Source organism: Beauveria bassiana, assembly GCF_000280675.1.
Source record: "Beauveria bassiana ARSEF 2860 unplaced genomic scaffold BBA_S00025, whole genome shotgun sequence".
Taxonomy (NCBI): Eukaryota; Fungi; Ascomycota; class Sordariomycetes; order Hypocreales; family Cordycipitaceae; genus Beauveria; species Beauveria bassiana.
The window spans coordinates 159,703-175,660 of record NW_007930860.1 but is presented as its reverse complement, the minus strand read 5'-3'; the positions used below and the strand labels follow the sequence as shown (position 1 = coordinate 175,660).

At 50.5% G+C, this 15,958-nt stretch overlaps 3 protein-coding genes across 3 annotated transcripts; 2 read left to right on the top strand and 1 right to left on the bottom strand.

Moving 5' to 3' along the window:
* Positions 1–749: 749 nt before the first annotated feature.
* BBA_07481 (phosphate permease) lies at positions 750–2,462 on the bottom strand (the record flags this gene model as incomplete). Its single annotated transcript, XM_008602578.1, has 1 exon — positions 750–2,462. The coding sequence occupies one exon, from the start codon at positions 2,460–2,462 to the stop codon at positions 750–752; it is 1,713 nt and encodes a 570-aa protein (XP_008600800.1).
* Positions 2,463–4,969: 2,507 nt separating this feature from the next.
* Positions 4,970–12,003, top strand: BBA_07480 (membrane copper amine oxidase; the record flags this gene model as incomplete). The annotated part of the gene is made up of 8 exons (XM_008602577.1): positions 4,970–5,202; positions 5,259–5,469; positions 5,525–6,021; positions 6,086–6,435; positions 6,494–7,369; positions 9,904–10,878; positions 10,932–11,751; positions 11,811–12,003. 8 exons carry the CDS (start codon positions 4,970–4,972, stop codon positions 12,001–12,003), a joined length of 4,155 nt encoding a protein of 1,384 aa, XP_008600799.1.
* Positions 12,004–12,710: 707 nt separating this feature from the next.
* Positions 12,711–14,576, top strand: BBA_07479 (putative peptidylarginine deiminase; the record flags this gene model as incomplete). The annotated part of the gene is made up of 1 exon (XM_008602576.1): positions 12,711–14,576. The coding sequence occupies one exon, from the start codon at positions 12,711–12,713 to the stop codon at positions 14,574–14,576; it is 1,866 nt and encodes a 621-aa protein (XP_008600798.1).
* Positions 14,577–15,958: the final 1,382 nt, after the last annotated feature.

Here is a 15,958-nt window from a genome sequence, read left to right as displayed (position 1 = left end):
AACGTTGGCCTTTGTTGCTCTCTTGTTTGTTGCGTCACGGGTGCGCGGGTGTGCAGCGGGTGGGAGGCAATGACATCTGGGGATGGAAGACGGACCGACTTTGGCCGGTGCGTAGATGAGTGATATGTACATGCTACTCTGAGTCGAGATTAAATGTATATTACGCTGATTGGCTCGAATAGCCTTGAATACTTCCATGGTGTATGAGTCGAGACCGTGGGGGTGTGCACGACGCAAGTACCCGTCTTCTTGCAGGATACGTCGTTTATAATCCAACAAGTCAACGCTGCTGATGATGAGAATACTCGGTTATGAATCCGCTCCAACAAAAAGGCATCGCTTTCCCTTTTCCAAAGTTTGGCTTGTAGAGTAGATGAAAAGGGTGGTTCTCTGCTACACAAACTCAAAAAGGACGCGTTTGCACCCGACATGAATCTTGCTCCTCGACGTGTTTGCCTCGCCACCGCAAACAAGCGTACAGAATTCTCTCGCCCTTGTCGTTTATAACACTATCGACAAGATATCTGATTCACAACAAAGATGAACAAGATCGGCGTACCTGCTCATGTGAATATATACATTCTAATTTTCAAGATGCCATCATCCTCCATCTATCATCTATCGAGAGCGTGACACCATGATAAGCTCTCCATGACGCGGGGCAAAATACTAATCATGGAATTCGTAAACAAGGCTTGACACACTTGAGGCACCGCATCATATGGCAGTGAGAGAGGTCAAAATCAAGATTACCAGTGGGGAGAAAAGGTGATGAAACCCATGAGGATACCAGAAATAAGACCCGTCACGGGCACGGTAATGAACCAACCGAGGTAAATCCAGGAAACCATGCGCCAGTTAATGGCGCGCCAGTCACCGTTGCAGAGGCCGACACCGACAATAGCGCCCGTGATGCATTGTGTAGTAGAAACGGGAAGCTCGAGACGAGTGGCCATGATGACGGTTATGACTGATCCGAGCTCCATGGAGAAACCACGCGAGGGTGACATGAGCGTGACGCGGTTACCGAGGTTGCGCATAATGTGGTAGCCATAGGTCCACAGACCAATGCAGATACCGGCACCACCAAAGGCGAGAATCCAGCGGGGAACGTCAGCCTTGAGTGGAACGACCTCGGTCTTCCATATCTGGTAGATGGAGGCATAAGGGCCGACAGCGTTGGCCACATCGTTGGCGCCATGGGTAAAGGAAGCAGCGGCAGCAGTCATGACCTGGAGGAAGGTGTAGAGAAACTCGGCCTTGTTGTCAAAGTGGCGGGCGCGGGCGTGGATCTCTTCGACATCACCGGCAATGACGGACTTTTCACTCTGAGAGCCGACAATATCCTGGTCAACGCCGCGGAGGACAGCCCACTTGAGCCACCAGAAAGCGACAGAGGGAGTGTACCAGGCGCCATCGGGCTTGGGGCCGATGAGAGACTTGTGGGTAGACTTGGGCAACTCTTCCGTCGAGATGTCCGAGACGGCCGTCTTTTCCTGATCGTGCTGGCCCTCAACATCACCAGTGACTACCGCGGCTTCGCGGTTGCGGCGCGCATCAAGCTCCTCGCGGGTCATGTGGCCCTCGTAGTAGTTGCGCACGATGCCGGTAAAGTTTTCCGGAGGAGGGGGAACCTCGCCACGGCGGAGCAGCAAAGGGCCCTGGAAAATGTGGTAGGCCTTGAGCTGCCAGTCTTCCTTGATGACGACACGATACATCCAGGGCACAAGAAAGAGGGTGATGAGAAGTGCGAAACCAGCACCGACACCGACAATGACACCAGGGATCTGAGCCTCGGTCAGGGCAACCGTATAGTCGCCGCCTTTCCAGATCAGCAGCATGACAATGAGGGAGGAAGTAAGCCAAAAATAGATGGGCACGAGGAAGAGACCCTTGGCGGCAGGATTGGAGCGGAGGAGGACACCATATTTAGTGAGGAGAAAGATGATGGCTCCGAAAACACCGGAAAGAATGGGAGCAATAATCCAGGCAAGGAAAACCTGTACAACACCCTGCTTTAGATCAAGGGAACCGCTCTTGGTATAACCAACCCATGTGATACCCTTGTTACCGAGTGCGCCGATGCCCATACCGAGGACGCCCCCGAGAATGGAGTGCGTAGTAGAGACGGGCATACCAAATCTGGTCGCCATGGTGAGGTAGAGAGAGGATGCGGTGACGGCGCAGACCATACCGAGCATGAGAAGGGCGGGTGAAGATTCAAAGGCCTTGACGTCGACGACTTTGGTTCGGATGGTGTCAGCTACACGGCCACCGACACCGAGTGCTCCAGTAAATTCCATGAGTGAGGCACCTAACATGGCCTGAAGGTAGGTGACGGAGCGGGAGGAGACGGAACTAGCCCATGAATTGGCGACATCGTTGGCACCAATGTTCCAGGCGTCTAGGAAGGCGAAGATGGTTCCGACGGCCAGGAGGTAGTCATATTGGTGGAAAGTCATGTTGGCTGATAGTCACCAACGTTGTCAGATGAGTCCGTGGTCTTGTACTTTGAGGTCTTTTTTCGAAAATTGAACAAGAAAGTAAAAAAGAGCACCAAGACTCAGAGTCAAAGCTCTGTACGAAAAGATCTCGAGTGTTGTCCTAAAGAGAAACAGGAGTTGTACACACTGGCGAGGATGAGCAGCTATATAGCTGGGACGGGCCAAGAGCAAGGCGCACCAAACATAAGCAAAGCCATTCTCTTGGCCGCGCGCAGCTTTACGCGCCAAGACGGGCCATTTTTCTTCTGTAACGAGTGCACGCATACATCAGTAAAGCGTAACAGGGGCGGCTGGGTGAAACGAGGTTTCCAAGGTAGGGAACGCTGTCGGTCAGTTGGCGGATGCTCGAGTGTGTGTGGATGAAGGCGGCGGATAAGTTGGGGCGGTGGAAACGTGAAAGCTGGGCACAACGCCTCAAAGACTCACCAGACTGCCCATGCCAAGACGAGCTGTGTCCCTCGGTCTAGGACCTGGAAGAGATGTGAAAACCGTTGCATGTAAGCCAAGGGGTTTCCGCTCGAATGAAGAGTCCGCCTTGACAAGTTTGAGGTGAGGCGTACAGGCGTACCTAGTTTCCGGGTTCTGCGTGGACCTTCGGTAACAGCTGTGACTTTAAAAGTTTTTCCGTAGTATGCTAATAGAAATCGGCGTTCCATGCTATGATAGATTTGACCCGTGGCACTGGAAGCCAAGCTTGAACAAGATTGCAATCTGTGTAGTCGAGGCGAGACTAACAGTAATTATGTTGCTTAGAACAGCACTGGCCAGGATTTGGACGCTGTATACAACTCAGGAAGTGTTCTTCTTTTACTTTGACATTGATGGCGATCAGCTGCAGCAGCGTCAGATGCAGCGGCCACGGTGTCGAATGCTCGAGATGGCCGTGGGAGGTCTGCGCTGGCTCTGAGCTAGACTGTGTCGGCGACCGTCTTTCCATGAAGCTTCCAGATTATAACTAGTAGTGCTTGGGGAGTGGTTGCAGCACGTGGCGAGACTGCGACACTGTATTGAACAATGAGTGGAAAGGGACAAGAAGTGTGTCTGGGGTACTGCTGGGTCCAGTGGCGCGATGTGGATTGCAGGAGGCGAGGTAGGGATGTCTGCCGTTTGAAGCTGTTTTTTGAAGCTGATGGTTAAAATCGAGTGTGTCCAATATCATAATGATGAATCAAAAACGTGTAATGATGATGAAGGCGGGACAAGTTTGGTGATGCTTCCACAGGTGATGACAAAAAGAGAGCAAACGGACGAGTGCCAGCTGACAGCTGCCAGCTGACAGCTACTTGGGCATGCGAGGCTGACAGGCCAGCACCTGACTCAAGATGGAGTCAGGAGTTGTCCCTGACAATTCTTTTCAGTGACGACCCAAAAAAGAGAAAAAGAACTTGTCCCGGAATTAACAAAACGAGTAAAGAGACAATTAGTGCATCGCACAGGATAACTCTATCATTTACATTGGCGCTAATGCCAAGCAACTATCAGTTAGCGTGGAGCAGCCTCTCACTAACAGTTCGTCCAGCTACTAAGTCACTAAAGACCACAGAACCACTATTTAAAAGTCACTTGTTATACTCGGGGTCGTAACTCACCTAAGGGTACCTTAGTAAGTTAAGCTAAGGGAGGGCACCCTTAGCTAAGGTCCCCCCTACTTTAAAAATTTATATAAGGTATAACCTATTAGTTAACTATATTAGATATATAATAAAGAGATAAATATATTTACTAATTAATAGAGAATTAATCTCTACTTAATATATACTTAAAGTATATAGGCTTTATTAATAATATAACTAGTTCTAAATCTATTATTATTTTATTATAAATATATTATAATAAGTATATTTTTACCTTTTTATATAATAGTTTTATATAAGAATTTTATAGGTTATTAAGTATATTTAAATAATAAAACTTATTAAAATAACCTTTTTAAATATAAATTATTTAATATAAAAATAATTATTTATCTAAGTAAAGTTTATTATTATTTTTAACTAAATAACTTAACTCTTTACCTAAAGTTATAACTATTTAATTTATAATTAAATCTCTAATATTATATTTAATATTACTCTTTAAATGCAAGATGCGCTGCTGGAGCCACCAAATCTGGCGGGTTCTGCCGCCGTTTTTACCGGCAACAGCAGTGAGGGATTCACGCTCCAGGCCCACCCCTGCCAGGTACCGTGTACCTCTGGCGGCATTGGCTACACAACCTACGGGCCCCTCCACCGACCAGACCACACCAGCCTGTTTCCCGTTTCCTGTTGCTCGTTGGCCGTGTGCTATTTTCGCTGCCCACGTACTTCAGCGGCTTTTACCACCAGAATGGCCGGCACTACAGTATATAGAGCGGCGGCGTCCTCGTTGCCCTTTCTTTCTCCTTTCATTCATCCCCCTAAGACCGTTGTGGCCTCCAACCCTGGCCACCCGCGCATTAGGTCAACAGAATCGATCCATCCACGATGCCAATCGCCGTCGCCCGCACACGACATGTAAACGCTCCAGACAACCACCACCTGGACTTCCTCCAGTTTCAAAGAGCCAAGCAGCTTGAAAAAGCAGCAAAGCCTGCGCCGCTCTCGGCCGAGCAGCATGCCGCCAATCGGGAGTGTCTCAGCACTGTTCAATTCGTGCAGCCGAATTACTCTGCCGAAACGGAGATCAACGTCTGCGGCATCTTGGGAAGATGGAAACGGTACGCTAAGATCGCCTACAAGCCTATCTTAGAGCCCACAGCTAACCCTGGTGCAGCTACTGCAATGAGATGAATGTCGGCGACTGGCGAGCCACGATTGCTAACCTGAGCCGCGCCACTACGATGGATTTTTTTCTCTTCGTCTGTGGCAACTACAAAGTGCGATCGTGGGGCTCTTCAGGAGAGTACATCCGCCAGTTCCAGCAGCTCTACACGACTGTCACAGGGCGCTACATGGATAGAAATGATGCGAAGGAAGTCTACAAGGTATGGAAACCCGCTAGCTGGGAGCTTCCAATCATGCATGTTGACCACAGCCCAGTACCACCGAAATGTCTTGATACCTCGCTTCCATCTCCGAGCACCGAATATAGACGGCAAGCCAGTCCTTAATGTCGACAGTCTTCGGGTCATTCTGACGTTCAACATCGCGTACGACACGAGCGTATTCAGCCTTGGGCGGCATCGCATCCAGTTGACCGGCTGCTATCAGCTGCTGTGTTACACTGGGGCACGACCTGCAGAGTTGGTGGACAACGAGAGGAAGGGCCCGAAGGATGGCTCCAGAGAAATACTCTTTGGCCAGAAAGTCATACAAGAAGCGGACAGCGACGGCAGCGCGGACCGGACGCTAGACAAGCGTTCCAAAGAGCTTAACAAAATGCTCCTACGAGAGACAACGAAGAGAGGCCGCCCTAAAGCTCTATGCTATGAGGACATTCTTTTGATGCTGGTGCGGCACCCCGCTACAGGAAAGCCTGTCCTGGCCATGGCCATTAAATTCATTCACCACAAAGGAGCAGACAACAAGCCGAAGCCGTGTGTTCTACCTCATATACCAACCCGCTACCGTCTGGCCGGCTGCTAATTGCGATATATTTAGGACAATTTTTTTCTTCACGCCTACTAGGAAGCTTATCTTTGACGCGGTCATGGTTATCGTCGCGTTAGCCCTACATGATCATGCGTTCGATGCGTCGTGCCTAACCGATGCGAATAGTCTGCTCTCGAAGGATGTCTGGGGTCCTCAAGATTGCATGCCAATCCGTTGGAAAAAGGAGAAATTGAAAGTCCCTGTTTTTCGCCGCATCAACGGTGCAACGTTGTCCGAAAACGAGGCGATGCTCTACTCTAAGCTGAGTTATGATATGGGCCGGCAGAGCCTGGAATCCGGCCACGAGAAGGCTTGGACGCCCAGGTTTGCCCGGCGAGGCGCGGCGAACGCCGCAAATGGTATTCCAGAGATTGCACATGCCGCCACCATCATCGACACTAATGCTAACTCTGCTAGGCGACGCACCGGATTCGGTCCGCGATCAGATGATGCGGCATGACCCTCAGTTCGCCACATTTTTCTCTGCTTATCTGAACGAGATTGCCAACTTTGATCTCCAGAATGCCTTCCTGGAGGAGGAGAAGCAAAGTCAGCTCTTTCGCATGTTTGCACATGTGAGCTTCACCCGCGACCCTCGTGCCGTTCGGGATATGGTGCCTGATGAAGTATGGGCGAATCAACCTCCCGACCCCGAGATTGTGGAGTTGGAGGAGGAGCGCACAAAGCTTAAGCAGGGAAGGTATCGAATTGAGGATAGTCAGCATGAGGAGAGAATCCGAACACTCACGGACGAGATCCGGAACAAGCGAACACAGCGCGATAGAATGACTGTGAAAGAATACCGCGAATACTATTTTTACAACCGTCCCACCTGGGACATTGAGGCCCAAGCCCGCGGCGAGGTGGATGAAGAATTCGAGCAGCCAGCAATTGACCTTGTTATACCGGAACAGGCAAGACTGGCCAAAATTCTTTGCCTGCAGCCTGATTCCTGGACAGATGAGGAGCTTTTCAAACACAGAGCTGAGGCTATCGACTTGATGGTGGCTCTATGCGATAAGAAGGAAACAGGCAAAACTAGACGCGCGCAACGGCCAGCCAGGATCGAGGCTTCTGTCAAGCAAGTGTCGCCGGAAAGTGACACATCGTCGGAACTAGGTTTCCGGCCAGATCCTTTTCCACTACTTATGGAAACAACGCAATGCCCAGACTGCATTGGTGACGAGCAGCTGCCGGTTGAAGCGCGGAAGTTTAAGTATTGCCGTCCGCCGGTACTCAACGACCACTTTGACGACGAGCACCTAGGCCGCCGAGAGACAGCCGAGCGACGTGGTGAGGCGATCTGGTGTGGCCATCCGAAATGCAGGCAGGAGAAGTTTGACCACGTGGACCATTTTCGAGGTCATGTTGAGCTTGTTCATGGAGTGAGCCTCAGGTCATCGGACCAAGTCGCAAAGAGGAGACAAAGGCAGGCGGCCCGCCGTGAAAAGGCACATAGAGGACGGCAGCAGAAGAAAATCGCAAAGAAGGCGGCCGCTAAGATGTGATCCAGCTGCTTGTACTGTTCCTTATTAGAATTTTTGAGTTAAATTGCAATATAGCCTATACCATATCATCTGTGCTTTGCTCTGTAGCTTCTGAATAGCCTTGCGTGGGAACAGTCGTATGGACTGTAATGGTTTTGCTTACCTGTTTAGTCCTGGCTTAATTTGATGGGTAGCTAACTGGTTAGACGCTCTGTCATCTCTCTATCTCGTTTCCTTCGTAATTTACCGCCGGCCGGCCGTTTGTTTTCGACTCGGTCTGATTCACACGACAATTCATTCATCGGCCGCCAGAATTCTAGAGAGCTGCTTGCCAATTAGCTGCCACCAATAATCGTGGTCTAGGCATCGAGAGGTAGCAGCTGCGCTAAGGTACTCTAAGCTTTGCTAGATGGCACGTGTGCGCCATGTTGGAGTGCGGCTGCCGTCATATCGCACGCACATCGGGGCGTATATGATGCCTTTTTCGGTACTGCGAGCCGCCATGCTGTAATGACGATAGCAAAAGCCTTGTATATAAGCACACAGTATCACTATTGAGTGGCTATAGCGAGTTAAAATGGAATGTTGAGGGTTTGGCTTCTGCACCGCTGATCATCGTTGGTGTCCTACTTGCGACTCACTTAGCAAATGACTTGGCAGTTTGTAAGCCAGTCACTCCGAGCCTTTCGGGCTATTAGCATGTTGATCATTATGTTTTACAGGATAGCAATACTGATCTTCTGCGGCTGTAAATGTCGGATGATAGCCTCGTGGTAGCAGCAGAACAGATTTCTACCGTGCTTCCCCGCAAGCTGCAGGAACATTTTTGACGGTCCAGAATGGCCGACCAATTAGTGACTGTGTTAGAGCCCACCTCAACTACCTGCTCAACGGGGACAAGGAAAAAGCGCGGTCGTGGATTATTGATACTGTCTTCTTGATCACAGCTCCAAAATATTTTAAAAAAATATCAGATCTATTACTAATCAATTAGGAACATAGATATAGTTTTTCTTTCTTTACTTTCAATAGCCTGTTACTCCGGTAATAGGTATCTCGCATAGCAGGTGCTTCTCAGGACCGCTTATTTCTTTTCTGTCCCCCACATGCTGCGTTATCGCAGACAGGACGTTATCTGCCAGGCAGAACATCGAATCTGCATTTCTGACCTTGGCAATTATCGTTGCGCAATTCAAGCATGGTGCAAGACAAAGCTAGCGCCACCAGGTCCACAAAGAAAACTAATCGGTGATGGACATAAGATTAGTGCCATCGACGAGCTACAAACACACTGACACGGGACATCATCACCTGGACGCTGCCTGAGACACGGGCTTGAATATCTCGTATCAACCCAAAGTTTTGACAGGAAAAACAAAAACGACAGGTGTCTCATGACGTGGAACGCAATCCTTACTTCAGAGGCAGTTGCCTGCGTCACTATGTATACGATATCTGACAAGCTAAAGAAATGCCTACACATTGTAACTGTTTCCTACTACGGATGTCCTCTCATCCCTTCCCCAGTGCCAAGGCTTCGCGGTAACTCGACCCACTGCGTTGACTTGGGGCGTGATCATGAGAGTGCGACTGTAACCTCTTTTCTTCATAATTCGAGCATAACTCGAGGACCCACCCCCTGAAACAAAGGTATCTGACGAGGTTTTCTTCCTACCAACAAACTGCCAAGAAGAGCGTAAAAAGCAGCCAATCTCACCCGGCCAGCGCTACTGTATCCACCAACTCTTTGCAACTCTATAGAGTCCCAGCGACTGAGTCTCACTCTCATGATCACGCCCTAAAGGTATATGAGAATACAGCTTTAAGCTGGAGATAATCCTTGTGGCACGGTACTCCCCTGTATTTGTGGAAACACTCGGTACTTCCATCTTAGTGCTGGCTCTTTCTTACTCGAAGTATCCCACAATCGAGTCAGTGTGATTCGCTACAATTCGTGTGAATGACCGCCGCGAAGCCCTTAGCACTGGCAAAGGCATGCAATTAAACGGTACTCTGACCCAGCTCGGGAGTAGATATTATTCATCGCATCAGACTCTGGGTCCCTGACCATCACAGCCAAGTATAGGATGAGGTTTCAATATCGAAAGGCTAGAGCTATCGGGCTCTTGGCCGTTCTTTTGGCAGTAATTTGCGTTGCTTCCCACACTTTTTCTGAGGGTTTCAAACCAAGCGTTGGCTCTGGTTCTTATCGTCCCGCGAAACTCAGCGCCCGTGATCAAACTCGACATAATCTCTGGGTGGACCTAAGCATAACCGAGACGGAAGCCTTGCTCGATTATCTACATAATGTGCCGAACAATCTCAACTTGTCGTCTTCAGCGACTCCCACCCCGTTTCAAAACTATGTGCAACGCGCGGAGCTGTTGCGGCCCAACAAGTCGCAAATATTGAGTTATCTGGACGGCAGGTCACGAAACAGGCCGCCGCGCTGGGCTACTGTGCTCGTGTACAATGGCGCCGGTGTCAACGCGACCCTTGATGAATACGCCGTTGGACCATTGCCCCCCTCGGCAGAGACTACAATCCTACCCTTGACGTTCTACCATAATTCGGGCAAGAGCTCAAGTCCGAACTTGGTACCGGACTCATTGTCTGATCGAGATTGGCCATACTCGATTGCAGAAGGCATCGCTGACATGACTGAGAGTATTCTTGGAAGCGTGATCAACTATGGCAACCGATCTAGCCCCGATGGCTTGGAGCTCTTTTTCCGAGACGCTATGGTCGATGGCGATGGCAGAACCGTACGTTGGGGTCTGTTTAGAAAAAGAGGAACGAAATGGGAGCCGATGTCGCTGCTCTCGCAAAACTTATATGTTAAAATAGATACCACTGGAAGAGATCCCAGAAACTGGAAAGTGCTCAACTGGTTCTACAATGATGTCTTGTACAACTCTACCGAGGCATTTCGCGCTGCATGGATGGCGCCTGGATTTGTTATCACACCCCCAAATCTGGACGGAAGATGGACTCACATTGATAGCCGCTCCAGCTATTCAGGACAAGAAAAACAGAGCCAGACATTAGAGGGATCTGATACTAGCCACGGGAGCTTTGTGCTCGACAAGAAGGAAAAGTTTGTTTCTTGGAAAGGATTCGAGTTCTACATCACCTTCTCCTCAGTGACTGGTCTCACTCTCTACGACATTCGCTTTCAAGGGGAGAAAATCCTGTACGAACTTGGCCTCCAAGAAGCACTCTCCCACTACGCTGGTAGAGATCCCTTTCTCGGCGCGACGAAATTCCTGGATACGTTTTGGGGCATGGGGCAAAAAATGTTTGAGCTGGTGCCCGGTATGCTACAGTTTCTTATTGTCAGTGCTGAAGGAAAAAGCTGATGTATTTAGGGTTCGACTGCCCGGACAAAGCGCAATATATGGACATTCATTTCTTGGCGCAGTCTAGGATGAACACTCATCGCAACGCGATTTGTTTCTTTGAAAATCAGGCCGACTACCCGCTTCAACGTCACACAACCGACTCATATGTAAGTGTCTCCAAGAACATATACTTTGTGGTCAGGACAGTTTCCACGGTTGGTAATTACGATTACACCATAGAGTACATTTTCTATCTAGATGGAAGTATAGAGGTCAAATTTCGAGCCAGCGGGTATATTCAAGGCACCTACTACGTGCCAGGCGAGAGTGAAGATTATGGGTATCGTGCCCACGACCTGCTCGCCACCAACCTCCACGACCACGTTCTGAACTTCAAGGCAGACTTTGACATTCTTGGTCAACAAAACACCTTCGTGAGAGTCGGCATTGAGCCCGCGACCGTCCAGTACCCGTGGGCCCCTGGTAAACCACGCAACACAATGAAGCTGACTCGGCGAGTCGTGGAAACCGAGACGGGCCTCAACTGGCCGGCCAACGCGGGCTCCCACTTTGTCGTCTCGAACAACGACTCGTCGAATCGCTGGGGCGAGAAGCGAGGCTACCGCATCATGCCCGGAACCGGCCTGGGAGCGCCGTCGCACCTCACGTTCCAAGGATCCCCGACGTTGGGCCGGGCGGCGGAGTGGGCGCTAAAGGACCTCTGGATATCGCGGCAAAAGGATACGGAGGCGCGGAGCAGCTCACCTGAAAGCGTCTACATCACAAAGGACCCGATGATTGATTTTGGCAAGTTCATCGACGGAGAGACCGTGGTGCAGGAGGATTTGTAAGTGTCTGATAGCGTGCCTTTGAGATGCTGCGTAGCTAATCTGCTTGTCACGGCAGGGTCGTATGGTTCAATCTGGGCAATCACCACGTTCCTCATTCGGGTGATATCCCGAACACGCTGCAGCATACAAGCGCCAGCTCCATATGGTTCATGCCTTATAATTTTCTTGATCGCGATCCGAGCAGAGGACAAAGTGAAAGCGTTCTGCTTCCGGCGCCCGAAACACATCTTCAATCACTCAATTCTTAGCGAGGGTGCTGCGCTACCAGCGTAGTAATAGTGATCATTATTCGTTATGCCTAAGGAAGAGTGATACTCTTTTAGGGGATATATTTCGGCATACTAAATTGGCAAATTTGGACTACGGCAATGCAAACAATATTTGGCACTACGCAAACTTCATGTTGTCTTTTGGCCTTTCAGGAATTGCAAGACGAGCTATCTACCTCCCTACCGTACCTCAGCCGCAGAGATACTAGCATAGTATGTCCGAAATAAGCTACCACGGGCATGAGCATGCAACTCGAGTGTTGCGTAAGCACTGTGCCACGGAACAGACTAGGTTCTTCTTACGACGGGATAATCGTCACATCGTGCCACATCACGTAGTCATCTAAGGCAGCATTTCTTTTGCAGCTAGGCCCACCCTCCACCTGTGCAACTAGAAATGCTGCCTTAGATGGCTAAGCGATGTGGCACGATGTGACGATTGTTCCGTTGTACTTCTCAACCTGACACCTTCTGGGTCAGGCGACAGAGCCAAGTTTTCAGTAGTTACGCGGCGGGCGCCATTCGCCTTCACATAGATATCCCCTGATGTCAAATAATGAAACAAAAAAACAAACAAACAAACAAGTCGGTGAGAGACGATGATAAAGGGATCATTTTTGCTCCCAGAGGAGATCTCTTCCTTTATCTTAGCAGACTGAAGACTCTCAGAGGATTGCACCGCGAAGATGCATCCTACAGTTCTTGGATACTTGGCTGGCAACGTCGCCGTCTCGACGGTGGCTGCAAGCTTCAGCACCCCGCAGAAGACCATCAACCCTGTCAAGTTGGACATTCCTGTCACTATCCTCGCCGACACAAACAGAGACGGTCATGTTGACAAACTCGACACATACGGAAAGCACGCATGGACTACTTATCACGGCGCAATATTTCTGCCGAATATTGGCGACGAGCTTCATCGCTGCCACGTGCACGATGTCGTCGGGACACCACTCAGCAATCGGGAACTCGCAGCCTGCAACGACGCCGCGGGGGATGTGCTGATCAACAGTACATTGGCAGCCCCGGTCAAGACCCTGCCACTGGCCGATTTGTCAAAGAATGCGACCGCCAGGATTCTCGTGCAGCCACTGTCGGCCTCTGAGCATGTCCGCCTGTTCTGGAAGCACAGGAATGATGACAGCTCATCTGACTGGGCACCTGTGAAGCCTGAGCTGCTATTCAACAGCACAGCTTTGTCTGCGGGGCTGACTCTTGCCGTTGACGCAAGGCACCTGGTCAGCGACAAAGCTGTATGGGATGGGCAAGTCAATATCGAATTCGAGGTCACGGATGGGATGCGGAGCGGTAGTGACTTTGTCGCTATGAGGCAAGCGCCTGTCCTCTTGCACCACCATCTCCAAAGCATGGACGCAGTTGTTACCATGCAGACCGAGGAGTCGAAATGGCAAGGCGCATTCGTCAACTCTCTCAGAGATGCCATCCACGAGCTCGCGCCCGCGGTTACCCTGCTATTATTGAATTCCAGCCGTGGCATCTGGGCGCAAGACTTCATGGAGCCAGCCTTTGCCAGCATGCCTGGTCCCCATGGCCCCATATCTATTAGAGTGCTACTGCGATCAGCGCAGTCAAGTCGATCTAATGGCCGTCTGGTCTTTGAGAAACTACGAGGAGCCGGTGTGGGCGGCTGGCAGCCGGGATCGGGGTCCGGGTTTGGCTGGGAAGAGATCAACTCTGGCGGCAACATTGAAACAATTCCGCCATACACTTCTCGCTCTGGTGTTTCTTACAAGAATGGACGGGTTGTTCTGGGCAAGCACTATGACAAGTATCCAGCCGCGTCGTTGACCAAGTTTCTTGAGGCGCAGCGTGAGCAGACGCCGCTCTATCTGGAGGCAGGGTGGCTGGTAGCCGGCCATGTTGACGAGTTTGTTCAGTTTCTACCGTACAATAACACAATCGGATTTCGTGTTGCCGTGCCCGATACACGCTCTGCGATGCGTATTCTCAATCGCATCAACGAGACCGGCCATGGCGCCGTGCCGTTCCTCACCTACACGGGGGACATAACTAGCGACCCGTGGGCAATATTCGCCGACCACGACTTACCCAACAAGACGGTCGAGATGCTGCTTGCGGAAAAGGATTTTGCTAATACCAATGAATATGCTCAGAAATTTATTGATCGCAATGTCGAGCTGCTCCGTGAGGAGCTGCCCATCAGCGACGCAGATGTCCTGCGCGTGCCTGCTCTTTGGCGAGATGTGACATACGATTGGGTTGCCGACCCAGACGGACTACCAGCACGCCTTCATCACACCATACCCGGTGAGAGGCAGCTCCAAGGCTTCTTTCCTCTAGCGGTCAACGGTCTTCTGCTGGACCAGCACTACATTGCCCCGAAACCGTTTGGCCCTCAAGTGGATGGTGTCGACGTGTTTGAGCGTGAGATTCGCAAGGTGTATACAGACGCCGGCTTAAATGTAGTTTTTATCGATGATTACATGTCCCATCACGTTCGGGGAGGGGAAGTTCACTGTGGAACGAATTCTTTACGGCGCACTGACATCGAATGGTGGAAGACTAGTTAACTCATAGAGTTTATGGCAAGTCTACTGTTGATAATTCGAGTAATAGATTTCCATCCGGACAGCCCTAATATTTATGATACCTGTTCAGACTTTTGTCGAGGATCGAAGTAGCAGAGACAACAAAGCCCAGTACAAATCTCGTGGACGTTGCAGTGCGGTGAAGATCTTGCACGGATTCAGGAAAGCCTCCGTTACACAAAATAAGTACGAACATCTCAAGTTCCCTTGCACTGATCATGCACATTTCTAGAGCCAATTCACCATACCAAGAGATGTCAGGAAGCTGCTGATCCACAAGAAACGGTCTGCCCTTATGATGGTCACAAGTGGGTATTAGAATCCTGCATCGTACTTAGGCTGTTTGACCCCGTTGATGGAATTAAAGGCAAAGGGAAACGCAATCAGCATCTTGAAGCTCGCTTGCGTCTATTTTGGCAAGGCGTGAAAGCCAGAGGCCAGCGCTACGCCATCCCAGCTTCCGCCAAAGACTGTGGCCACGAGATAGCCCAGGAAATATAAATATGACATACCAGATAAGGTGCAACCAGTGATGCGCATCCACGCAGGTGTTCCCAGGTACGTTTGTTCAAGCAAGCCCCAAGGCGAGGAGCGATGGGCCGCTTCAAGCGCTGCTTTCGCAGAGTCGCATCTTCATGGCCCGTAGGAGCTTTCGTGATTCGCGGGGATCCCCTGTGGTGCGTTGATTCATCGCGTTCATCTATTATATGGTTTTGATAGATATCTTGGTTCAAAATTTGACGATATTAACGTTTCGGCCAGGCGGGCAGCAGATGCCTGGAGAGGTGTGCCTGCGCGCCTCAGTCCGACCCGGAACCTACTGGTCCTCAAAGCGACGACGCCCTGTCCACGACAATAGACGGCACAAAAGCGTATTCAAGGGCTCTGACGCCAAAGCTGCACCGCACATCACCACTCTACTTCAACGCTAAGTCCGAAGCCGCAGCCGTCTGAGCCATGGGGACTCGATTCTTCAAAATTTTAGAGTATCTGTCAAGTGTCGTTCTGAGCTGGTGGATGTCCTGGGTCTGTGGATCTGCTCAACTTGTGCAAGAAGCATTTACTGCTAGGCGATGTTTGCCATGTGAATGGCGGCTCTAGTGAATGCTCTAGTGAACGCTGGGACTCGAGGTGCACTGGCGTTTCCGGGCTGGGCTACGGTACGTGCTGGGTGTAGCGTGCCAGCACCTACGAGAGCATCGTATAGTGTGATTTGGATTAGCGTCGAAGGCTAGTGGCAGCCGCCTGTAGGCCTTGGCAAGACAGCATAAGGAGGAGGCTAGATCCGCGACCGCTCTTTGCCATTTGCTCCAGAATATAAAACAACACGATCCGCCTTCCCCCTACCAGTTGCGGACCTGGGT